The sequence below is a fragment of the Myotis nattereri genome, assembly GCF_964212035.1.
Source record: "Myotis nattereri genome assembly, chromosome: 5".
NCBI classification, from domain to species: domain Eukaryota; kingdom Metazoa; phylum Chordata; class Mammalia; order Chiroptera; family Vespertilionidae; genus Myotis; species Myotis nattereri.
In genome coordinates this window covers 107307686-107333602 of record NC_138080.1, presented here as the reverse complement: position 1 = coordinate 107333602, position 25917 = coordinate 107307686, and the positions used below count along the sequence as shown (strand labels likewise).

Sequence of the window (25917 nt, the reverse complement as noted above, 5' to 3'; positions counted from 1 at the left end):
TCTGTCCGGGAGAGCGTGCGGCTGCGGGAGGGCCCAGCAGTGCCCTCTGTCCGGGAGAGCGTGCGGGTGCACAGGGAGGGCGCCCAGCAGTGCCCTCTGTCCGGGAGAGCGTGCGGGTGCGGGAGGGCCTGCGCCACCGCCTTGTAGGACAGCCGTGGGGGCTCTTGCTCTCGGTCCCAGACGTGCACCTGCACCTCCTCTGTTCCCCAGAGGGTGACCCGGGCCCGCATGCCAGTCCTTCACCAGAGGCCGGAGGGCACTTGCACGCCCTGTGGCCACATTACGAAGGGTTTCTGAAGGTCTCAGTTCCGCTTTGGGGGTGTTAACTACGGGGGCGCGAGGGAACAGGTCTGGTCAGAGACCTGCTGCTGAGTCTGCTCCCTCGACCCTCACTGTGGACCCGAAGCCCAGCGGGACTCACCGGTCCTTGGAGGAGCCCTGGCGCCTGGCCCACTCCTGGCCTTGGACCTGCCTGCAGACCAGACAGCCCCGAGGCGAAAGCCATAGGCGGAGCAACCAGAACGTCCACTTCTCTGCCTGGGAAAACCCCTGGACGGAACGGCCCGGGTGGTAATTGTGGTGAAAACGTTTCTTAAATGACCCAAATTTGGTTTTTATTTTCCCTAATGGCCCCTTCAAAGTACTCATGAAATTGATGTTGTGTCACAAAACGAAAATAAAAGATTTCACAGCAGTTTGCATTCCAGCACGGGGAACGGTGCGTTGTACACGATTGTAGCCACAAAAAAGTCTCGCCACTCACACTCTGGTGTAAGTTTTAATTGAATAAAGCATCTGGGACTCAGTGATGCTGGGCAGGTAAACAGGTGGCTCAGCAGTGAGAGGACTCAGGGTCCCTAGAGGAAGGGCAGGGTGAGGCCAGCCACGGGGACGCACAGCGAGGACAGCAGCTGCTGTAGACGAACCTTAATGCCCATGCAGACCCTGACGAAGGGATGTAAACAGACTGAGACCGGCAACCCCATACGGCCCCTCTGGGCCCTGGGCCGACTCACGCCTCCTGGTCCCACCTGCAAATGCAGAGGCTGCTGGCACCCTCAAATGTCCCCGGGGAGGGCACCCCGAAGGAGGTACTGCACCCTCCTGCCAGCTTGCGGGGGAAGCCCCTGGGAAGGGCTATGTGGTCACGCTCCACCGTCCCAGCCGTCCTTCCGCCGGGCCAGGTCGGGCCCACGTGCGCCTGGACTGCTCTCAGGTGCGGCTACTCAGGAAGGCGCGTGGTGGTCAGGACGACCCACCAATGGGACCTGAGGGTGGGAGCCACTCCGAGCTCTGGACTGGTTGTGGAAGCAAACCGGGGCCTTCACCAATGGGGTGTCGTCGGATAAAAAGCAGCCGGAGGCTGCGGGACAGGAGGGGGATGCTGGGGAGGTGCCCTCCTACCGCCTGGCTGGTCTCCGCCTCCATCCCGCCCTCCCCTGCAACATGATCAGAAGTAAAAGATGCCCCAGCCCCCAGCCCCATCGGGGAGGGGCCAGCTGAGCACTCCAACCCTTCTCCCAGGCCCCTCGGTCCTCTGTCCACCCCGGGGACCCATGCCCACCTGGGGAAGGTGACACCTCTCCAGCATTTATTTCGGACCTGCCAGCTCCGCCCTTGACCTTTGGAATGAGACCGTATCTGCAAGTCCCGTGCTGAGAAACGACCACAGCGTGGGCCACGGCCCTGAGCCCTCAGCTATTTCTGCGTTTGGACCCCCTGGGCCACCGGGCGCTCTTTGTGGGCTCAGCTTTCCCAGGGGCCAGCCTTCCTGGAAGGTTCCGGGCTCTAGGTTCCCGCCCTGGAAAGGCGGGAGGCGGAGGGGGAATGGATGGGTGGGAGAGGCCGGGTGAGGGCGCCCACTCCACACCAGCGCCCTCCTTGCTGACAGGGACAGTGTGGGGAACGTCCACAAGGCTTCACATTTCTGGGCTGTTTCTGCTGCCTGAGCTGTGACCTCAGGCCAGGTCCCCGCAAGCCACGCCAGGACCCGCATTTCAGCGCAGAGCGCTCACTCCGAGTGAAGGCTCATGGGCCGTGCTGATTCTTCAGACGGAACCCGCCAGGCGAGAGGGTGGCTCAGCAGCAGACCGGGCCCACGGCCTCCTGCAGGGCACCGGCCACGCTCGAGGGCCCGCTGGGGAGGCCCTGCTCGCCAGCTGTCTCCTGGGACGTGCTCCTGGGGGCCCTGGTGGCATTGGCCCGGATGGAGACGTGGTCCCAGCCCCCCTGAAGGAGAGAGCTGCGTCACTGGGGCCACAGGGGTCGCGGGGCAGGGGCCCTCCTCCCAGACGCTGGGGCCCAAGGTCTCCTGAGGGAATGCCCGGGTCTCCCACCAACCCCAGGCCAGGCCCCAGCCCGTCGGGGAGCACGTACAACGTGACCAGGCAGCCCCGGCCCAGCAGCCACCCCCGCCGGCTCGCTCACCCCGATGCCGTAGTCCCAGCCCTGCCCCTTGGGCTCCAGAGGCTGCACGCCCGTGCGGTGACACACGGTTCCCTGGCTCAGGCTGTGGCTGCCCTGGACTTTGTTGGCGATGACCCAGACCTGGAACACAGACCTGTTGAAGGCCCAGCGCTGGCTGTGGCACCGCGGGGACGGCACTAGGGAGACCAGAGCAGGCACCGAACCCCTCAGTCCCCAACCCCAGAGCGAGCATCAGCCTGTCCCGAGCCCCCGACCTGGTCCAGAGGCCCCACGGACACTCGGCGCACATTGTTGGACACGTGCTCCCAGCTGGAGCCCTGCGGGTAGCTGGGCGTGACCCCCTGGCGGTACCACAGGTTCCCTGGGGAGAGAAGGTGTGACCCAGGGTGAGGCCCAGGGCGTTGGGACCCACCGCAGGGTCTGCGAAGCCAGTGGTCTGACCCCCTCTCCCGCCCCCGCCCCCCCCCCCGCCCCCGTGTCCCCACACTTGCTGGGCTTCCCTGACTCACAGCGAGAGAGAAGCCCAGAGGTCCAGCTCTGCCCGCCCCACACCCAGTGCCACTGCGCCGCTGGGCTGTGCTGCCACCCCCTCTGCTTTCTACGCATGAGAAACTGAGGACAAGGCATTCTTTACAGAGGACGGCCTGGAACTGGAGCCTGGGTCCCCGGCCAGTCTCTGTCCTTCCTGGCCTTGCTCAGCCAGGACAACGGCGCCACAGGAACGGGAGTGGTGACGGAGGCGCCGGAGGCAGTGCCACGTGGCCACTCCGCTCCCCCGGGGCCTATGGCGGGCTCGCAGGTCACAGGCCCTGCTATGCAGCGTCACCCAGGCCTTGGCACCGTGCCCTCGGCCCAGGCAGGGCTGACCACCAGGGGGAGGGTCGGGTCCCTCCCTGGGGAACACGGGGGAGGGACCTGTTTGGAGGCCGACCTTGGGCCTCTCCTGGTGGCTGATGTAGGTCTTGTGTCAGGGACCTGGGGGCTGGTGAGGGTCTCATCCCATCGGGGTGCTCAGAGAACCCCAACCCCCCTGGTGACCACTGGGGACCAGGAACAACTTGCCATTGTCATCCACAGCATACACGGACGTCTGGCCCACAGACACCTGCTTCAGCCTCTGCTTGGCAGGAGATGGGATGTGGTACCAGCAGTCACCTGCCAAGGGAGGTCGGACTTGGAGGCGCCTGGGAAGCACCGAACCTGTGACCCAGGCACTTGAGGTCCACGGTCTCCTCTGCAGCTCCCAGGGTGGGTGGGGGCCGTGCCCTGCTGACCTCCAGCACCCTGGTCTCTCTCAAGGCCCCAAAGAGGCCGGGGCAGGTTTCAGATGGGGCTGGAGGGGCCGGTCTCACACACAGGGACATGTGGTGCCCAGCCCAGCACGTGGGCAAGAGCCAGCCCTGCAGCCGCTACACAAACCCAAGGCCCTCAGCCCCGTGTGGAGGGCACGACACACCAGCCACCACCTCTTCATCCGTCCATTCCAGTGCCACCCTCCCCCATGCCAGACACTGTCCAGACATCCAGCCAAGAACACGCCGGCCTAGGGTGCCCTCTGGGGAGTGGCCACTGTGGAGTGGGCCGAGCGGGGCCACCCCAGGAGCGTCCCAACAGGCCTGTCCCCTGGCGGGCAGGACCTGCAAGGCACCCAAAAGCGCCCACCACCAGCTGCCCTGGCAGGAGGCCAGGACGGTGCAGAGCAGCTGCAGGGAAGGGGCGTGGCCTCGGGATCCTGGCTGTGCCCAGCAGCTGGTCCGCAGGCTGCTTTCACCACGGGCTTGCTGACGAAGGGGCAGCCAGGGGCCGTCAGCCTGCAGCCTCGCTGACAGCCCCATCCCCTCCAGGGCGGGCAGCACTCACCAGCCGGCTTGGAGGGGGACACGGAGCCCCTGTAGAAGGCAGAGCCGTCCCTCGCCACGGCCCACACCTGGCAGTAGCCCCCGATGGAGACGGAGGCGAAGGGCTGGTCGGTGCCCACGTGCAGCCAGGAGGCGCCCTGGAGACCGAGTGAGGAGGCACTGAGGGCTGCCTGGTCCAGCCTCTGCCACCCCAGCCCCGGGTCCAGGAGCTGGTGGCTCCTCACGCCAACCTCATCCTCGGTTCCAACTGCCCACAGAGCCTGGCGACCCCTGGACGGGCCCACACCTAGCCCAACTCCTCAGCAAGAGTCCTATTTCTGGAACAATCTGTCCGAACCCCACGAGTGACCACAGGTGGGCAGGCCGGTGCTCCCCAGAGGCAAGGACTGGGGTGCTCACCGCAGGGTTGAGCTCGGACACACCCAGGCGGCACAGCACGTCCCCCTTGTCACTGACGGCCCAGAGTGCGATGCTGTGTCCACTCTCGTCGGCGCCCGGGCTCTCGGGGATGATGGACACATCCCTGAGGGCAATGGGGGGCACTTCCAGCCAGGGCCCGCTGGTCACCAGCTTGCACTTTCTGTAAGTGGAGAGGGCACAACCCTGGGCACTTGGGCACTCAGATGCTGCTGCCAGCCTCAGGCCGCCTGCCCTGGGCACCTGGAGGCTCAGGAGGAAGCAGTGGGTTGCCCTTCTCCCAAGGCAGCCTCCGTGGGACCCTGGGGAGGGCAGGACACCCCACCCACCCCTGCACCTGGGTGGGCACCCCTTCCTGGATGGGTGGCCCCACCCTCCTGCCCCGGCCACTCCCTCCCCCAGCCAGGCCTCCTGTCCTGCCCACAAGCAGAGGCTGCCAATGACATTTCTCTTATTTGTTCTTGAAAGCAAACTCTCCAGAAATAAGAGCGTTGGGAGCCGCGGGCACTTCCTGGGCTGACATTTACTTTGATTCTGTTTCCCCTCCCCGTGGCCTCCCTGTTCCTTCCAGGGGACTGAGGTCGGAGGGGGCCTGGCCTGGAAGGGACCGGGGCGAGGGGCCAGGCCACACCCCCAGCTACCCTGTGCTCAGTCCTTACCTGGCCCAGCACCTCCTCCTGACAAAATCCCTCATGGTTTTGTACCCGTGATATGAGCTGAAAGAGGAAGAAGAAGCTGAAATCGAGACCACTTCGGGGAAAGTGACACTGCACACACATGCACACACATGCGCACACATGCACACACATGCGCACACATGCGCGCACACACTCTCCATCGGTACAGGGCTCGGAGCCTGTGAGCTGTGGAGTGGGCTCAGAGGGAGCAGGTATCACAGGACACGATGCTCCTCCTTCAGACACCTCCTGCCTGGCTGGGGTCTCCCAGGGCCAGGACATGGCAGCTGCCTGACCAGGGGTTCTAGCTAAGGGAGCTCTGCCCCTCGCCACCCCAGGCCCAACCAGAGCCCTCCTGGGAACAGTCAAGCCAAGGGCCCAAGGCCTCTGACACCTGTCACCTCCTTGGTCGGCTCACATGGCTCGGGCCCTGGCTGGGCTCTCCAGCTCCGTCTTCCACTCTAACCTATGACTTGTGTTCCCTGAAGGCCTAGGACCCCAGCCCAGCAGGCTTGTCAGCCGCTTCTCCTTGTCCTGCCCGCCTCTGACACTTAGCCTCCTGCCTGGCCCAAAGCTCCCTAGACCCCTCAGCTGGTGAACCAGGCCCGCAGCTGGCCCTCCCACACCCTGCTGGGCAGACACAACCAGGTGTCGAAGGAGCCATGGCATCCTCCCTGGGCCCATCTGGGCCCCTCCACATCTCTCCAAACCCTGCTGGCAGCTGAGGCAGGCACACAGGGTCTGCTCCTCAGCTATGCCCAGGTGCTTGGGGGGTGGGGGGCAGAGGGCAGGGCTCTGCCTGGCAGGGTGGTGAGGCCACTGCTAGGGAGGAGGGTCCGGCTGGGCCACACCCCCAGTCCTGCTGCTCAGGGCAGCCCCTGAGGGCCTCCCCATGGGGGGGGCGGGCGGGAGGGGGGGAGAGAGAGAGAGAGAGAGAGAGAGGGAGAGAGAGATGCTTACGAAGGGAAGTCACTGGCATACTGCCACCCCTCTTGGTCAGTACCCCCAGGAACGCTGAAGTCCACGGACCAGTCAGAAACCTGGGGAAGGGGTGGGTCAGTGCAGGCAGACCTTCCACTCCAACCCCTGCCCGCCCCACTGCTGGAACTCACCCAGCTCCACTGAAGGGAGGGGGGCTTCGTGCCCGCCTTGGTGCACTCCTGCAGCCCCGTGGCGTCGCTCCACATGTACCGGTCAGTGGGCAGACCCCTGCGGCAGGACAAGGCGGGGTGTGTGTGTGTGTCTGTGTGTGACTTGAGAGGCAAGAACAGCCTGTCCCACCCAGACACTGGCCAGTGACAGACACACACTGGGACCACTGCACCTCGGAAGGGGTGAACTGCCCCAGGTCTGGGACCACAACGGGGTGACCCCACATCATGAGGGGGCCTGGCCTGCAATCCACTGAGGGCTGTGGCCACCGTGAGGGCGGGAAGCCCCCCTCTCTGTCTACCCCTACCTATGGATGAACCTGTCTACATGCAGACAGATCGACCTGTAGCTCATTGTATGTACATTTACGTGTTGTGCATTTCATGTATGTTGTACCTCTCAAGTAGGTTGTTAAATCTTCCTTACATTTAAAGACAAGAAGAAAAGCCTCTGTGAGGCCACGGCGGGGCCGGACTCCAGCTCTCACGCTGCATCATCACCTTGGCCGTGGCCGCCCCGTTTTGTCAGACCGTGGCCTGGGCCGGTCGCACCTGGAAGCCCCCACAGCAGCTGGTGCAGCATCCACGCTGCGTGCTCACCTGCTGGTGTAGCCCGTGACGGGGTTCCAGCGCTGGTTCTCATAGATGTAGACGCACTTCACATCTGACTGTGGGTAGATGTTACCGGTGCTGCTGGCCAGGCCTGGGGGGAGAGGGGGCTGCCAGGCCGTGGGCTGCACCTGCCCGCTGGGCCCCAAAGGCCCCTCAGACTGGGCGGGGAGGTCAGGCTGAAGGTCAGCCGAGAGGGGCTCACAGGCCTGCTGAGCTTATCTGGCAGGGCCCGGCCCGTGGGGTCTCTCTGTTCTGGGTTCGCATAACCTTGGTGAGAAGAACCCGCTAGGCACCCATCCACACGCCCTCCAGCTCCGCCGCCTCACACTCTGTTCTGGCTGCACCTCTGACCTCTCACCATCCCACTTACCTGGACTGGGCAGGTGAGAGGCCCAACCAGCTCACCCCCTGCTAACAGCAATAACCTCCAGGAGCCCCAATTTCCTCCTTGGTGAAACGGGGACCAAGGCACTGCCTGCCTCACCAGCATGGATGCTGCTAGTTCCCTGAGATGCGGCCGTGGTCTCAGTGGACACCCAGCTTTACAGCATCAGCCGGCGCGGGGCGTGGGCATGGCGTGTCCCGTCCCGGCATTGTTTCTGCTCCCCTTCCCAGGAGGAGAAAGAGCCCCCTGCCTCCCAGAGCTGGGGGGGCGCACGGGGCTCCCAGCCTGAGGCACAACCCACCTAACGAGGAGCTAGAACCTGGGGCTGGGAATCGGGACCCAGGTGCTGGGCTGCCCCATGTGCCTGAGGCTCGTCTATGAAATGAGGGCTTGGACATGGTGGGGGCCTCGGTGGCTGCCTTTCTAGAGCCTTTGAGGCCGGGAAGGCACATGGGAGGCGAGGCGTGGTCTCCGGGCTGTCATGCCCCCGGGTTGGCCCAGGAACGTCCTCTGCAGAGGCTGGCAGTGCTGAAGGTCACCTGTCACCTGGTTGCCAACTGAGTGTCAACACCGGGACGGCGACTCTGGCGAGGGGCGGGGAGCCAGAGGGACTAGAGGGAACTGCTAGGAAGGCTGTGCAGGGCGGGAGCCAGGCTTGCCAGCCTTGGGGGCGGGCCACCCTCACCTTGGAAGCAGCCTCCTCCGTAGCCACCTGTGTACACCCAGGCTGTGCCGTCGTAGCCAATGCCCCACACCACGCCCCGGCTGCTGGCCTCCACCACCCGCAGGTGGCCGCCCATCTGCCGCCAGAACCTGGGAGGAGGGGAGAGAGGGCGGGGAAGCGACCCAGCGGGGCCTTCCAGCCTCCCCCCGGAGCCCTGGGGCCCGGGACAAGAGTGTAGGCAGGGAGCAGGGCCGGCCCATCGGCTGGATGAGCCACACGAGCCTGACGGTGAGGCCCTCTGGGAGGCAGAGCGCAGGGTGCGGCTGCCACCTGGGTCAACCTCCTGTGGCCAAGGCCCCGCCACTGGCACCAGAGGGGATCTGACTCTTTCAGATGCGAGTGGATCAACTAAGGGCAGACAGACACAGCCACTCATCTCCTGGGCAGGGCCTCCTAGTCGCGTGTCTCCCTGGTCCTCCCTGGCTCTGGGTGACCTTTTGGGGACAGAATCGGGAGCACCATGTCCCCACCAAAAGGGTGGGTGCCCCAGACTATCACACTGCCCCAGGGGATGGCCTCGTTCCACCTCCTGGTTTAAATGCCACCTGCAGAGCCATCCCCTCACTCTGACACAGAAACTGTTCAGCGGGGTGACCCTCCCTGATGCCCCCCGGGGAAGGGTCTTCACACAGGTCCAGGCAGACTCGGGCCTGAGAAGCAGCTGGCCGTGTGGCTGGCAGCGGGAAGCGAGGCCGTGTGTCCTGCGGGGGCCCCTCCCTGTGAAACCTCAGCGCTGGCTGCGGGGTGGGAGTGACCAGGCCAGGGTGGACTCACATCTGGTCGCAGGGCAGCGGGTGCTCAGGGGCCTCCAGGTCCGGGCTCGGCTCACTCACGAAGATGTCGCCCTTGCAGGTGATGGACCAGATGGCCTGCAGGGAGGGGCGGCCGAGGACCCTCCGGCTCTCACAGCAGGACAGGTTGAGCAGGGCCAGCTGGCGTGGGCAGATGGCAGTCACCACTGGGAAGGGGACGGGCAGCAGGCCAAGGCTGGGCTGCCCTGAGTCTGCTGCCCTTTGACCCCTGGCCCGTGGGGCCACTGCCCACTCACCCAGTCATTCATGTCCTGCTCGGTGGCAGTAGCCAGACGCACGGGCCACCTCTGCCGGGTCCTCTCGGGGGTGTACAGGGCGAAGGAGTGCTTGTCCTCATTGAGCACGGGGACCAGGGTGGTCACCTCATTGAGGAACACGTGCAAGTACTGCGCACAGAGGGCAACGGCGAGGCTGTCACTGATGGGCAGGGCTGGCCTGGGTGGCCCCCTTTCCACAGCGCTGGTCCTTGGGACCCTGGTGGCTCTGGGAGTCCCAGCATGGAAGCCCAGCTCGTGAGCAGATGCCGGGGTTCACTTCTGATGGCAAGGGGAGACTGGCTGGCTGGCTCAGACCCAGCCCGGGGGAGGGGTGGCTTTATCTCTGTGAGCCTGACTTCTCATCAAACAGGGGAGCCTGTCAGCGTCAGACCTGGGAGGCGGCTCTGCGGGCCACCAACACCTGCCCGCCACTGACGGGGACTCTGTCATGGGGGCTGGGGCTTTGTAGGTGCCAGACGCTGTCCTGGGCTGGGCACCTCGGGGCCAGCGTCCCAGGCCTATTCCTGCACCCGCCTCCCCCGGGCACCCGCACCCCTCCGCCCGCCCCTCCCCGCACCTTCTTCTCCTCGTGGACCACGTAGTAGATGAAGAGGATGCTGTCCCGGGCCCCGTCGTGCCCCGTGAACTGCTCCAGGGCCACGCGGACGTCCACCCACTTGTGGGGCTTCCAGTCGCACCACCACTGCAGGGCCCCTGTCTTCACCCACACGGACTGCAGCACAGGCCCCGGAGGCGAGGGACTGTCACAGGCAGGCCCCTGGGCCCCCAACTTGGGCCCTGCGTGTGCCCAGTTCCCAGCGCCCCAGGGCTACCCTGGCCCCAGTCCCTTCGCCACCTCACAGGGGACTCCCGCACAGTGCTCCCAGCTCCCCCACTTCACCCTAACGACGAGGGACACTATCGAACCCCAACAGGGGCCAGGCCGCAAGCCAGTGTCAGCTGCACAGAACAGCCTGTGGGGTCACAGTCACCCCTTGTTCTGGGTGGGGAAACGGAGGCCTGGGGAGAGTCTGTGCCTGCCCCAACGTCACAGAGTGAGCCAGTGGCACAGCTGGCGCACACCCTGCCCGCCTGCCGGGTGGCCCCTTGGCCACCGGGAGATGCTGCTGCACCACCATTCGAGACACAGCCGGGTCCTCTGCATGAACCCAGCTGAGTCCTTCATGTAATTCCCGCCTCTAGGGGCTGGGCTCGGCCTGAGGGGCCCGAGACTACCCTCAATCCTGTCCTCAGTTCCCCATAAAACACTGCACCATCGGGCACGTGGGGGCCCCTCTGCAGGGAGAGGACAGTGTGGTTCCCACCCCACCACCCGCTGAGACTGCTGTGGTCTCTGGTCCCAGGGTCTACGCAGGGCCCGCATCACAGTGGGGCCTGACAGAGGCCTTCGGGGTGGACGAATAAAGGAACGAACTTGTTTTTCATTCTGGAATCTCCAAGGAGAAGGGCAGGCTTCCCATCCGAGAGAGATGGGCAGAGGGATGCAGGCATCCGTCTGTCTGTCTCTCCCACCTCACCCTGGGGCTGGTACACAGACACTCAGTAAACGCCGGCTGAGACACAGGGCGCCGGCGCCCGCCCACCTGCTCCACGGCCTGTTCGTAATGTCGGAAGTTCTCCAGCTCCCGTTTGGTCCTTTCCGTCAGCTGCTGGAAGATCTGCTTCCGCCAGGCGGCGGTCTGGGCCGGCGTGATGGACAGGGACAGTGTCTGCATGGAGGAGGACAGGCCTGCGGCCGGCCAGAGCCTCAGGGCCAGGTGTCTGGCCCGCCCACAGCTGTGCAGCAGGCCAGGGTTTTGTTTTTAAATCAGCCCTTTCTTGCTAGAGAGCTATGATCTCCCTAAAATGCCCACGAGCCCTCCCCTCACCCTTCTCCCTGATGTCCCCCAGTCCCGCCTAGAATGGCAAGCACAGGGCAGCACCCTCTTACCCGACTGGGCGGTGAACCACTTGAGCACAGTGTGGGCCTCCACGGCACAGCCTCCTCCTGACACCCAGACCCACAGCGGGTGGTCGTCAGCGCAGTAGGGCTCCTCCAAGCCCAGTGGGAGCATCTCGAGCGAGGAGAGGCCGGTGGTCTCAGCGGAGTGGCCGGGCGCTCTCTTGGGCTCCTTCAGGTCGATACTGGTCCAGGGCAGCTCGGCAGGGGTGGAGGCCTGGCCAGGGCAAGGCTCAGGCCCCGGGGTGTGATCAGCTGGGCTGGCACCCTCCAAGGCATGCTCTGCGGTCTTGGTGGTGCCTAGGCCTGAAGCCGAGCTGCCCTTGGAGTTGCTGGGACTTTCCGGAGACTCTGCAGGGACAGGCTGCTCAGGCCCTGGTCTCTCAGCTTCCGAGGAGGCATCCGTGTCGCTCGGTGCGCAGGAATCGCCACTGACCCTCACCTCGTCACCAAAGAAACAGCCAGCGCTGGGGACGAAGGGGGCAGAGCTGTGACTCCCTGGAGGGAGGAACATGTGCTGCTCACCTGCTCCACCACCGAGAACCTGTGTGACCCCCGGGCAAGTCACAGCTTCTCTGCAATGCAGGGAGCTGGGCTCTGTGCACAGTCCCGGCACCCAGGCCGTATCCACATCCATCAAATCAATATTCCTGGACGTGGAGATCTAATACCTTTTGTGTGTGTGTGTGTGTGGCAAAATATGTGTGATGTAAAGTTTACCATTTTAAATCATGCAATGCATTAAGTATATTCATAATGTTGTGCCACCATCACCACAACCCAGTTCCAGAACTTTCTCATCACTCCAAATGGAAACACTGTACCACTGAGTCACTCTTCATCCTCCTCTTGCCCAGCTTCCTGGCAACCACTAATGTGCTTTCTGTCTCTATGGATTTGCCTATTCTGGACACTTCATGTAAATGACATCATACAAAATGCAACCTTTTGGGACTGGCTTCTTTGACTTAGTATAATGATGTCAAGGTTCACCTATGTTGTGGCTGGTGGCAGTACTTTGTTCCTTTTTATTTATTTACTTTTAATACTAGTGGCCCGGTGCACAAATTCACGCACATTGAAAGGAAATTAATTAGAAGAAATATCTCTATTCTTCCTTTCTGTATAATAGAAGTATCAACCAAATTCACGATCAACAATGACAGATCAAAACACATGTGTGTGATTGGCGCCAGCAAGAGCTTTATATGTATAGCACATGCTATACATTTAAAGTGAGTCAACTTAGCCTTTTATATATATAGATACACTTGCTTAATTAGACCTGCTTTCTGATTTAGCTAAACTTTTTCCAGCCCAGTGAAGCACCCCAACTTCTCTTTCAGGTAATTGTCAGCAACACAGCAGTAAATATCAACACAAAGCAGATTATTATTATAGATCACACAGGGAGAACCAAGGGTGAAATATTTAACTGCAGCAGTGTTTACTTATATTCTGCACAGTGAGAAAACCTGAAGTCACTGTCAATGTCCACCATTTCTTACTTTTTTTCAGTCGGGTCCAGTTTCTAAGCTTTCTAAATCTCCGTTTTCCAGCTAATGAAAAGAAAATAGGATTCCATCGAGTCTCCTATCTACCTACTCCAGGACTTCTGTGAGGATCAAATGAGATGAGGCACAGGAAAACGCTTCACAGACATTTGGTTACAGTGTGAAATGTTTGCACCTGGCTATAAAGCAAGTCGTGTTCCTGGGCTGAAGAAACTGTAAAGAGGCTAGTCGCTAGGGAGAGGAAGCCGGGCATTGCTATGTGATGCCATTACCCAGACAGTTGGACACTTAGCATATTAGCCTTTTATATATATATATATATATATATATATAGATATTTTTATTGATTTCAGAGAGGAAGGGAGAGATAGAAACATCAATGATGAGAGAGAAAATCATTGATCGGCTGCCTCCTGCATGCTCCACACTGGGGAATGAGCCCACAACCCAGGCATGTGCCCCAATCAGGAATCAAACCGTGACCTCCTGGTTCATAGGTCGATGCTCAACCATTGAGCCACACTGGGCAGGCCATTCCTTTTTATTTATTTAGTTAGTTAGTTAGTCCTCGCCTGAGGATATTTTTTCCATTGATTTTTAGAGAGAGTGGAAGGGAGGAGGGAAGGGGAAGAGAAACAGAGAGAAACATCAATGTGAGAAAGACACATCAATTGGTTGCTTTCCTCACATGTCCTGACCAGGGCTGTGGATAGAACCTGCAACCAGGTATGTGCTCTTGACTGGGAATGGAACCCTGGAGCCTTAGGGGCTCGGGCCGACACTCTAAGCACTGAGAACCACCAGCCAGGGTGGTACTTCATTCCTTTTTATTGCTGAGTGATGTTCTACTTTATGGCTAGACCCCGTTTTACTTATCCATTCACCCAATGATGGACATTCGGGTTGTTTCCACCTTCTGGCAGTAGTGAGTCCTGCTTCTACAAACATTCGCACACATGTTTTGTGTGAGCACCTGTTTTTAATTCTTTCAGGTACCTGTCTAGGAGTGAAACTGCTCGGTCACAAGGTGACTCTATAACTTCCCGAGGAACTGCCAGACTGCTTCCCAACGCTTAATTCCTGCCAGCTGTGTACAGAGTTCTAATTCCTCCACATCTCAACACTTTTACTGTCTTTCTTTTGGATCGCAGCTGTTCTGGTGGGTGTGCAGTGGTATCTCACCTGGGCCCTGACTTGCTTTTCCCCAATGACTGATGACACCTAGCATCTTTCCCTGCTCTCACAGGTCATTCACATATCAACTTTGCAGAAATGCATTCAAGTCATTGCCCTTTTAACACATTAAGCGCCCAGCCTGTTTTGTCTTCCGGACGGAAAGTACAGTGTCAGTCACCGGTGACTGACCTGGTGCTTAACATGTTAAAATTGGGTTGTTTGTCCTTGTCATGCTGTAAGAGTTCTTGATGTGTATTCTAGATACTAGGCCCTTGTCAAATATATGCTTTGCAAATATTTTCTCCCATCGAATTATCTTTTCACTCTCTTGATAGTGTGCTTTGGTGCATAAAACTTTTTATTTTGATGAAGTCCAATCTATCTTTCCTTTTGTTTCTTGTGCTTTTGTTGTATTTAAGAAGCCACTGCCGACTGCAAGGTTGGGCAGATTTTTGGCATCAGTAGTTTCAGAAGCTTCTCAGCTGATTCCAATGTGCTGCTCAGCGTGAGAACCACCAGCTGAGATGGAAACTTCCGGTAAGTGGGGGGAAACCCTGCCTGGCTGGCCTCCCGCCCGCTCAGCTGGTGGTGCAATGACCACCAGGCTGTGGGAGGGTCCAGGCTGCAGACAGGAACCTGGCGGGCTGGGGAGCACCGTGTGAGGTCCCATGTGCCGCACGACAGGCAGGTAAGCACTGTGGGCACTCCCCTGCGGAGCGGAGCCGATGCTAAATCACCTGCCTGCACTCTAAGCGCCGGTGGGCAGAGCTGGGACTCACCCACACCCTCCAGAACAGGGGTGGGCAAACTTTGTGACTCGAGGGCCACAATGGGTTCTTAAACTGGACCGGAGGGCCGGAACAAAAGCATGGATGGAGTGTTTGTGTGAACTAATATAAATTCAAAGTAAACATCTACACTAATAAAAGAGAAAAATGGTAATTGGCGTACGGCGATACCGTTTTCATTGGCTAATCAGGGCTATATGCAAATTAACTGCCAACTAAGATTGGCAGTTAACTGCCAACAAGATGGCGGCTAATTTGCATATGTAGGCACAATGCAGGGAGGCGAAAGGGAAAGCAGGAAGAAGTCCCCTGCCACTGACAGTGATCGGAAACCCAGGGGGGAGCTAAGAGCTGGGGGGCAGGGCAAAGGCGGCCCCCAGCCATGATTGGAGAATCAGGCGCCTTTGCCGCCCTGGCCAGTGATAGCAGGAAGTAGGGGTGGAGCCAGCGATGGGAGCTGGGCACGGTCGAAGCTGGCAGTCCCAGGAGCTAGGGGTCCCTTGCCTGGGCCCAAAGCGAAGCCCACGATTGCGGCGCCCCCCGCTGCCACTGCAGGTCCCCGCTGCCTGGGCCGGACGCCTAGGCCAGAGGCATTAGGCCTGGGCAGGGGCGGAGCCTGCAACCGTGGAGAGCTGGGGGTCCCCTGCCCAGGCCTGACACCTCTGCCGGAGGCCTCAGGCCTGGTCAGGGGGCCGATCCGGTGATTGGTGATCGGAGGGTGATGAGGGTCAACTCCTCTGGCTGAGGCATCAGGCCTGGGCGGGGGGGCGGAGCCGGGGATTGGGGGGATATGATGGTCCCCTTGCCCAGGCCTGAAGCCTGGGTCAGAGGCGTCAGGCTTGGGCAGGGGGTGGAGCAAGCGATCAGAGGGAGATGGGGGTCCCCTGCCCAGGCATGATTCCTGGGCCAGAGGCCTCAGGCCTGGGCGGGGGCCAGAGCCAGTGATCGGGGGGAGATGGGGGTCCCCTGTCCAAGCCTGACACCTCTGGCGGAGGCGTTAGGCCTGGGCAAGGGGCCGATCAGGCGCTCGGAGGGTGATGGGGGTCAACGCCTGAGGGCTCCCAGTATGTGAGAGGGGGCAGGCTGGGCTGAGGGACACTCTCCCCCCCACACACACCCAGTGCACGAATTTCGTGCACCGGGCCCCTAGTCATTACATAAAAGGGTACGGTCTTTTTTTTTCAATAGTTTTATTCATTTCAAACGGCCCGCGGGCTGTAGTTTGCCCACTGCTGCTCTAGAACCAAGGACCTCAGTGTGCGGCCCCAGAACTGAGGCAGGAGCACACCTAGGGCCGGAGCAAGAAACAAAATCTCGGGTGCCCGTATCTACAGAAACAGATGCTCTGGGGGCGGGGACTGGAAAACACCCAGGGAACAAGCCCCCAAAGAGTCTGGGGCATGCCCCAGGCTGAAGCCCCAGCTCCCGAGGAGAGAGACCGTCCATCCTCATCCCCGAGCATCCACCTGCAAAGAGGCCTTTCCCCCGCTGACCTTGAGATGCCAGAACCAACAGGCCAGTCCTGCTCAGGGACAATCCAAGGCTCCAATAGGGACAGGCATCCCAGCCTCGCTCCCCTGTCACCTCCCACCCTCGGGACCAGCCTCAACACCAGGCACAGGAAGGCGAGACCCACAGGCTGCCGTTTTTCCTGTCTGAGATGAGGCTCGGCGCCCTGTTGAGAGGCTGGGTGGCGGCGTCCTCCAGACACTGCCCACCGAGGCCACGGCAGCCCTTCCCCGCCCGATTCCTCCATGCCTCGCGCCCCTGGGATCACCTGAGGAGACTGGAGGAGCTGCCGGAGTGTGACCGGTCACACACACGACTGGCGACAATGGCCTTCCACATCTTCCCACTGAGCTCGCTCGGGGTGATGCCCTGCCGGAAGTACACGGCCCGGTCCTCGTAGCCGATGCCCCAGACCTGGAACAGAGGTGCTGCTGGTGGGAAGCCGGGCAGACCTGGGGGCTCTCCTCCCGTTGGGGTGTGGGAGGAGGATGGGGTGGGGGAGAGTCTGTACATGCAGTGGGGTGTGTGTACACGTGTGCTGGGGGGGGGAAGGTGGATGGCGTGGCCGTGGGCGGGTGCAGAGGTAAAATTCAGGAAGTTGGGTGAGGGCTCGGCACCAAGCTCAGGAGAAGCAGGGCCTGTGCGGCTCCTCGACCTGCAGGCAGACCCGGGGCCAGAGGAGGTGGTGGTGCCGGTGGGCGCTGGGCTGGGACACGAAGTCCACCCATGTCCTCATTGTCTCTGGTGGGAGGGCAGCTGTTCCCAGTGAACACCAAGGGTGGTCCTGGTCTTTAAGTAAAATAACCTCCTTGATCCTGGCCTCCTTTTCCATGAGAAAGGTGGCCGGGACGCTCCTTCCCTCTGCCTCTGGGCGCCGCGGAAGAGGTGCTGGGCAGCTGAAGGGCCCAGGGGAGGGACCCAGGGAGCAACCATTTCGAGCCTAGACTTGGGGTGCCTGACGGGCCCCAGCCGGGCTTGGCAGAGCCTTGGCCCAGGAGGCCTTGCCGGGAGGGCTCCCGGGCCTCCGCCAGGCGGGCTGGCCTCGTGCTCCATCCCTGTGTGCACCTGCTGGCGCCTGCCTCGCCCGACCGCTGTGCACACAGCTCACTGGGGCGGGTGGGACAAGGGCCAGCACCCCTGGGAGGAGCTTCCATCACAGTGCAACAGGGGGGACATGTCACCTTCACACGTCGAGTCTTAAAAATCGCCAAAACCTCATTATGTATGAGGAGGCTCCGCTGTGCAAACTACACAGGTGACGTTGAAGAGACCCTGCATCTAGAAAGTCGGGAAGATCGGCTCCATCCTTCCCTAGTGGTCTGATTTCCCCCAAATATTTCTCAACCGAAGTCCTCCTGTCTCTGGGATACATGTCTCTCCCCCAGATCTGTGCTCACTGTCCCTGCTCTGGCGGTCCTGTGGGGATGGTGGTGACCCAAGGCAGGCGGGGGCTCTGGGACAAAGGCTGGGAGAGTGTGGAGGTGCTGCCCCCCCCCCATGGGGGCACCAGGAAGGGATGTGGGAAGGAAGCATCAGGAGCCCCCATTCTGAGACCCGCCCCCAGGAAGCAAGGCTCGGAACCACGCGCACACCTGGTCGTTGAGCCCCACGTCCACCATCGTCATTTCTCCAACCATCTCGATCCAGCTGGTGCCACGGGGGTTGTGAGAGTTGACACCTCTGCGGAACCACACCTGGGAAAGTCAGAAATAAATGCCTCCCTGGAATGCCACTGACACAGGTGGGGTGTTTTGTTCTTAATTAAAGCGAAAGAAGAACATGAATAATCTGACCCTGTGGTTCACGCCGAAAATGAGCACAACACATCCTTCAGGAAGGAAACGTTCACCCCGTGCCTCTTGCCCACATCCCTCTGGGCTGAGGGTCACCTGCCCCTGTCACACTTGTCCTGGTGGCTTCCTGTCCATTCTCCAGCTCAGGGCATTGTTTCTCTAGGAGACAACGCTGCCTGAGTCATTCTAGAACAGTGATGGCAGACCTATGACACGCGTGTCAGAGGTGACACGCGAACTCATTTTTTTGGTTGATTTTTCTTTGTTAAATGGCATTTAAATATATAAAATAAATATCAAAAGTATAAGTCTTTGTTTTACTATGGTTGCGTATATCAAAAAATTTCTATATGTGACACGGCACCAGAGGTAAGTTAGGGTTTTTCAAAATGCTGACACGCTGAGCTCAAAAGGTTCACCATCACTGTTCTAGAATCTTCTCCCCGCCAGTTCAGACACTAGTGACACCTGTTGGCAGCAGGTAGCAGCAGGTGTCGGCTTTTTGGTGCAGTGAGAGCCGGGAGGGGGTTGAGGGAGGGAAGGGCACATACTCCATCTCAAATCCAGACTCTGACCTATGAGCCTGACCAGTGACACCCCATCCCATGGACCTCTGCAACCCCCACCTTAGCTCACACATAGTCAAATATTTGTCTTAGACTGAGCACACTGCTCATTTAATCTAATTTGCTGCTCATTTAATCTGTTGCTCTGAGAGTGGGGTGCTCAGGGGCCTGGGGGTTAGCCCATCTGTACTTTCCCAGGGGCGTGTGGCCTGAGGCTCTGGAGCTTCACTGGAGATGGATCGGATGTGTGGGCGACCCGTCCCCCTGGATGGTAGGGGATGCCCTGGATGGATGTGGGTGGGGTTAGAGAACTTGTAAGCAACCTGAAATCAGCTTACAGTAGGTCCTCGGGTTACGTCAGAGATCAGTTCCTATGGTGACGTAACGCGATTTTCGCTGTAAGTCGGAACCCACCTACATAGCACCTACGTCACTCACAGGGAGCACAGACACAGCAGCAATGAAGTGAAACAGTAAAAAAATTTAAAAGAGAACAATTCCTGACCTTTACTTGTGGTAACTAAATAAGAAAAAACATAAAGCACATATGTACATATGTCAAAATGACGGAACTTTTTAATAAATGCTGTAAATGGGAGATGGCGACGTAACCACGAAATGACATACGTAACCACGAAACGACATACGTCGAGTCTGACATAACCTGAGGACTGCCTGTATTTTATTGGCCTTGCCTCTGATAAAATAAAAATGACAAGCCCTGGCTGGTTTTGTTAAGTGGTTAGAGCTTCAGCCCAGGGACCGAAGGGTCTCGGGTTCGATTCCTGGTCAAGGGCATGTACCTCAGTTGCAGGTTTGTCCCTGGCCCTGGTTGGGGCACGTGCGGGAGGCAACCAATCAATGTGTCTCTCTCACATCAATGTTTCGCTCTCTTATTGACGTTTCTCTCTTTCCTCTCTCTCTTCCACTCTCTAATAATCCATGGGGAAAAATAATAAATAAAAATGATAAGCATGAACAGGAGCAGGGGGAGGCAACCAATGAGGTGAGGGTTTCAGAAAATCAGCTTCTGATTCCTGGAGATGTTACGGCCTGTGCAGCTGTGCCGCACTTGGTACAGGGCCCGAGCAGGCAGGATTCTGCAGGTGCCAGACATCTCAGACGTGACAGACAGTGCAGGGTACTTGGCTAATTTGCTCAAGGGTTCAGGACAAAAGAACAAAACACACACCACCCTCAATGTGAAAGAGTCCTGGAACCCAGCCCCCCTTCGACCCGGCCTTACTTTCCGGTCCTTGGTGACGGCCCAGACCACGCCCACTCCCACGGAGATGTGCATGATGCCGTTTTCAGAGGTGGGAGGCTCCACTAGGCACCAGGAACTTCCTACTCGACCCCAGAAGGAAGCACAGGGTCCCCATCAGCAAGCGCACAGGGAAAAGCTGGGCACACCCCTCCCTGTAAGGGTGTAGGGCTCCCACCTTTGGGGTTGTTCCTGTTGATTCCTTCTCGAACCAAGGCCTGCCCCTCCCAGAGCGTGACCCACAGGAGGTCGTGAGGCCCACAGCTAATCTGGACCACCTCCCCCGGAGTGTCCACGTGGGACCACGATGAGCCTTCTGGGTTGGGGTGGCTGACGTCCTCTCTGTACCACACCTGAGAGTGAGAGAAACCCACAGGAAGGGTCCAACGGGGTCAGGCCAGGACTCTGTGAAAAAACCAGCTGCCCAAGCTAGGCTGCATGTGCGTCAGCACACGCACAGGCCAAGCATCGGTGCAGTCCTGGGAGACCAGGGCCCAGAGTGCCAGGGGCGGTGATCTCTCCCGGCTGCTAAAAATGCCACACCTGGATTTCCACTGTCCTAGGGATAACACCCTCCACACTCACCCATGTGCCCAGTGAGAACTCAGCCCCAGCTTGGGCGTCCTGCACACTCTAGTGGTGACAAGCTCTCAAAACACCTGTCTCTAGGGGAAGCTGACCACTCCCCTTCGTAGGAATGTCTAAGGTGCCTGGCCAGTGTGGGTGAATGGTTGGTTGAGTGTCAACCCATAAAGCGGGAGGTCATGGTTCGATTCTGATCAGGGCACATGCCCGGGTTTCGGACTTGGTCCCTGGTGGGGGGTGTGCAGGAGGCAGCTGATCAATGTTTCTCTCTCATCATTGATGTTTCTATCTCTCTATCCCTCTCCCTCCTTCTCTATGAAATCAGTAATAAAAAAAAATCACTTATTTTTCTCTTTAACCTGGGGACAGTGAGCATAATCAAATATTTAAGACTGAGCCACCAGATCATACTGTCCGCACTGCCTGGCACGTTTCATCTGGAGGGGGCTGCACATGGCTGTGTGGTCTAGGAGGGCTGGGGGCTCCCTCCTGGGACCTGTCTCCATATGGGGCACCGTGGCCTCCCAACCTGTCACCTCGCCCTACAGCCCGCACTGCAGAACTAGGCCTGGACAGCCTTCCTCTGCTACCTGCTGGTCTGGGCCCCCCCGTCTCCCAGCTTCTCCTGGAGCCCAGCTAGTCCAGGGTCCTGGTCACAGCTTTTACGGACCATAGGACTAGTGCAGGGCAGCACTGGCTTATAGCTGGCAGCACAAACAGTGCTCTTGAGCCCCCATTCTCCCTTCTCTTTGCTTCCAGGTGGACGTGGCCCCTTGGTGGGGGCTCTGTCCCAGGCCACGTCCTGCAGCATGGCTCAGAAACACTGTGGTTGACTGAAGCCAGGGCCAAACAGGACCCCAGAGGTAAGCCTGATAAAAGCCTGCCGTGACTGTCCCAAAGCCAACCAGAGGATTTTGGTCAGTTTGTGGAACGGAGGATTGAATAGTCACGAGTAAGTGTTGGGTCATCCCACTCAGGGCCACCTATGTTGCTGCTATAGTCAGGTTGGTTTTATTCCTTTGTTTAATTTACAAACTCCTTGAGAAAAGGGTCTCCTCTCCTCTCTTATCCAAACATCCACCCACCCACCCATCCATCCATCCACCTATCCTTCCACCCACCCACCCATCTATCCATCCATCCATCCACCTATCCTTCCACCCACCCACCCACCCATCCATCCATCCACCTATCCTTCCACCCACCCACCCACCCATCCATCCACACACCTATCCTTCCACCCACCCACCCATCCATCCACCTATCCTTCCACCCACCCATCTATCCATCCATCCATCCATCCATCCATCCATCCATGCCTCCCCACCTGCCCATCCCCCTTCGCCCACCCACCAGCAATACTTCTAGAGACTGGTGTGGAGGTGCCACAGGGAGTTGGCAGGGAACTCTGAGTCTGTCTGAGGAGACTATACTGATGGCATCTGAGCCCAGGGTGGGCACTGGTCAGTGCTTTGGGGGCTCAGAGGAGGACAGGCCAGGGCAGGAGTAGGGTGGGAGGTCAGAGGCTTCTGGGAGGAGTAGAAGCCAGGGGTCAACAGGACAGCAGGATTCACAGAAAGGGCAATTATGGGGACCCTGATAAAAGCCACCTGCTGTGGGGACAGGAGGCGAGGAGGTCTCAGGGGCAGCCCCCCTCCTTCCTCCACCTCTGGGAGGACAACGAAGGCCGACTTGTCTCCTGTCCACTCCTGACTGTGGCCACCCCCTCAGCCACCCCTGCTCAAGGCGCAGGGGCCACAGGCCTTACCTTTCCCTGCAGAGACACAGCCCACACGGACAGGTGGCCCACGGGCTCCTCTGTGATCTCCCACCCCCCAACAGAGAGGTCGTTGAAGGGGTCGGGCAGTTGTTTGGGGTCATCCTTCGAAGGGATCTGAAACAGGTGGAGGCAGTGGCATCAGACCTTGTGGGCACGTGGGCCGACAGATGGCACTGTTCCCCTCCTGGTAGACAGCTGCCCTGAACCAGTCTGTGCCACAGGCCCTCAGCACGCTGCCTTCATGCTCCACCTCCGCGCACAGCTGCCTGACTTCACACAGCAGGCACATCAGAACACCGGGTTCCTGCCCCTGGGTCCTCTCCACCCTGCCCTCCCTCTGCCGGCCACCAGGCTCCGGCTGCTATCCCCGAGTGGTCACTGCTGCTCCAGCAAGGAAGGCGGCTGCACACAAGGGTCTTGGCTCTGTGCTTTGCAGTGACCTGCACGCTGTGACTCCATCCCCCACCAAGAGGGGGCCGATCACAGAAGGTGGCTCCACAGTGTAAGCCCTTGTTCTCTGGGCTGCTCCCAGCCCAACGGGAGCTCAAAGGGTCCACCTGAAAGCATGGACCCTCTAGAGAGGACTGGTGAGGGCTCGAGGCCTTCCCCTCATTCGAAGGCCACGTAGGACCCAGTCCAGGCCTCATGTCCCTAAGCTGGGAGGTGTGTCTAGGTCACAAAAACAATACAAGAGCCAAAGTGGCTCATCCATACTAATAAAAGGGTAATATGCTAATTAGAGCAGAACATCTTCCTGACGTCCATCCGGACAAAGCCATAGCAGCTGTGAGGGCCTAGGGCCAGCGCCGTGCAGGAGAGACCGCACCCAAGGGCCCTGGCTCAGGCAGCCATGGCAGCCGGCAATGGCAGCAGCAGCAGGGTGATGGGGCAGCGCCCTTCCAATTGGCCAGGTTGCCTCCCGCAGAGGGAGGCCAGACTGCGGCTTAGGCCTGGGTGAGGCAGAGGTGGTTAGGGGCGATCAGGCCAGCAGGGGAGAAAGTTAGGGATGATCAGGCCGGCAGGGGCGCAAGGTAGGGGCGATCAGGCCGGCAGGGGGGCAAGTTAGGGGCGATCAGGCTGGCAGGGGGGCAAGGTAGGGGCTATCAGGTCAGCAGGCCGAGGCAGTTAGGGGTGATCAGGCATGCAGGCAGAGGGGTTAGGGGTGATCAGGAAAGCAGGCAGAGGGGTTAGGGGCGATCAGGCAGGCAGAGGGGTTAGAGATGATCAGGCAGGAAGGCAGGCAGGCAGGCAAGTGGTTAGGAGCCAGCGGTCCCATATTGCAAGGGGGATGTCTGACTGCCAGTTTAAACCGACAATCTGATATCCCCCGAGGGGTCCCAGATTGGAGAGGGTGCAGGCCAGGCTGAGGGACTGCCCCCCACTCCCGGTGCATGAATTTCATGCACTGGGCCTCTAGTCTATATATATAACAGTCTAATATGCAAAGTGTCCCCACAGGAGTTCGACTGGGAGTTCTATTGCTTGCTATGACATATGCTGACCACCAGGGGGCGGAGCAGAACGAAGGGAGGCCCAGGCTGGCAGCCGGAAGGTCCCGATCAGCCCTGATCACCGGCTGGGCCTAAGGACCCTACCCGTGCATGCATTTCGTGCACCGGGCTTCTAGTTCAGGAATAAGGGAGGAAGACGTGCACAGACTGAGCCTCATTCTGGGACAGGGTAACCGGAGACCAGGGTCAGGACAGGTTCTGTGCTGTCCTAGGCCAATCTGGCCTGCCTCCTCATGTGGCCATCTCCCAGAGGAAGGGACACACAGTGCCACAGTGTTACCAGGAGACAAAGGCCAGGTCCCAGTGTGGGGGTGGCACCCTTTGTGCACAGGCGGGAAGGCAGAAATGAGGGTCCATGTGATCCTCCCAGCAGCGGGACTGCTGTGGGCCCTGCCCCACCCCCAGGCCACAGGCAGGCTCCGACCTTGGCCCAGGTGTCGCGGGACTTGTATCTCCTGTACCGGATCCACCTCCGCCGCCTCACGTAAGAATTCCACTTCTTGTCCCTCGTGTAAGTGGCAGGAAAGTCCATGGCATATGTCCACCCCTGAAATACAAGGTGGGGGCGCTCTGTAAGGCTCTGGGGGAAGGAAGTGATAGGACTGAGGAAGAGGGGAGCAGGCAGAAGGAGGAACAGCACTGATCCCCACTGATCCTGTGCAGAAAGTGGGGTGCATGCAGGGCAAAGGATCAGCACTGATCCCCACCGATTCTGTGCAGAAAGTGGGGTGCATGCAGGGCAAAGGCTGGGGTTGGCTGCCACAGGACACTGGGACCAGCACTGAGGGGACGGGCTAAGCCCAAAGCATTCCCTTCCCATGTGGAGCCACACCAGGAACCAAGTTCACCTACCCCTTTCTCGGTGGGTTCCCCTCCAAAGTTCTCATCCACGTACCAGTCGGACTCCCATTCCCAGTGCGGCGAGGGCAGTGCCACCCCATCCAGCGGCCGATGCTGGAGCCCACTCACGTCGCTCCACGGCCAGCGGTCACTTGGCAGGAGCTTCTCGCAGAAGCCACCCACGGGGTTCCAGCGCTGAGGGTGGAGGCAGGCATGGGCTTTAGGCCTGGGCTGCCTGGGGAGGCCAGGCCCTTGCCAGCAGGGTACTCGGGCTCGTCTCCATGGTGGGATGTGAGCAGAGGGCCTGCCCGGAACTCAGGGATCAGCCAACACATCATCACAGCCCCAAAGGGCAGAGAACTGCCACAGGACACGGTGCCCCCCACGGGCAAGCAGTGGAGGGCATGGCCCGTTCTGGGCTCCTGGAAACCGCTGGGAGCCCACCCTTGTGTGAACCTGACCAGCCTGCCCTGGTGAGGACACAACAGGGGTTCTGGTCCCAAAGGCCCATGACACTACGCAACTTGGATCTTTAGCCGAACATGAGAACCGTCTGAAGTCTGGTGAGTGGGGCCTTTATTTCCCAGCCAGCCAACCAGCCAACCAACTCAGCAACCCAAACATGCGTGCCCCACCTGGTTCTCATAGGCCTCCTCCTGGCAGCGGATGGGGACGTCGCTGGCGCACACGTACACATAGACCTGGTTGTCGCAGGCGATGCCCCAGCAGCCCTGTGTGGCCGCGCTGACCCGCTTGAACTCCAGCTGGGTGTCCTTGCAGAGCTCCCAGTACTGCCCGGCTGTGGAGAGTGTGTACACCCTCCCGAAGAGGTCCACTGCCCACAGCGCCGAGCTGGGCATGGCGGCAAGGGCTGCGGGAAGACCGGACGTGACCGGCGAGGGTCAGTGCCAGTGTCGTGTCCACAGCCAGCTCTAGGCTCTTACCACAGATGGCACAATGCGGTCCAGACAGCGGGTGAGTGGTCACCCCACAAATGAGAAGCAGAGTCTGGCTTCCAGTCTAGGGCCCTTTTTCGTTCTTTGCCTTTCTGTCCCTCTAATTGTGGGGACTTCTTTCACACATACAAAAGAATACAGAGAAAAAAATGTCACCGCCACATCTCTCCCTCCCCAAATTAAATGAATATTATTCTGTCATGTTGCCTTCAGATCTTTCATGCCAAAAGAATCAATGAGTCCAGCCAGTGTGGCTCGGTGGTTGAGCAGCGACCTATGAATCGGGAGGCCATGGTGATTCCCAGTCAGGGCACATGCCTGGGTTGCGGGCTTAATCCCCAGCAGGGGGTGTGC

General features: G+C 59.7%; 1 protein-coding gene across 1 annotated transcript; it reads right to left on the bottom strand.

Moving 5' to 3' along the window:
- Positions 1-759: 759 nt before the first annotated feature.
- On the bottom strand, positions 760-25467 carry TECPR1 (tectonin beta-propeller repeat containing 1; the record flags this gene model as incomplete). Its single annotated transcript, XM_081091063.1, has 24 exons — positions 760-2229; positions 2428-2547; positions 2682-2788; positions 3490-3582; positions 4288-4423; positions 4686-4866; positions 5363-5419; positions 6341-6420; positions 6493-6589; positions 7132-7234; positions 8214-8341; positions 9027-9184; positions 9301-9450; positions 9899-10054; positions 10926-11071; positions 11273-11748; positions 16537-16682; positions 17861-17962; positions 19874-19974; positions 20070-20244; positions 22245-22370; positions 24192-24314; positions 24620-24802; positions 25243-25467. 24 exons carry the CDS (start codon positions 25465-25467, stop codon positions 2080-2082), a joined length of 3519 nt encoding a protein of 1172 aa, XP_080947189.1. The 3' UTR covers positions 760-2079.
- Between the last annotated feature and the right edge of the window lie 450 nt (positions 25468-25917).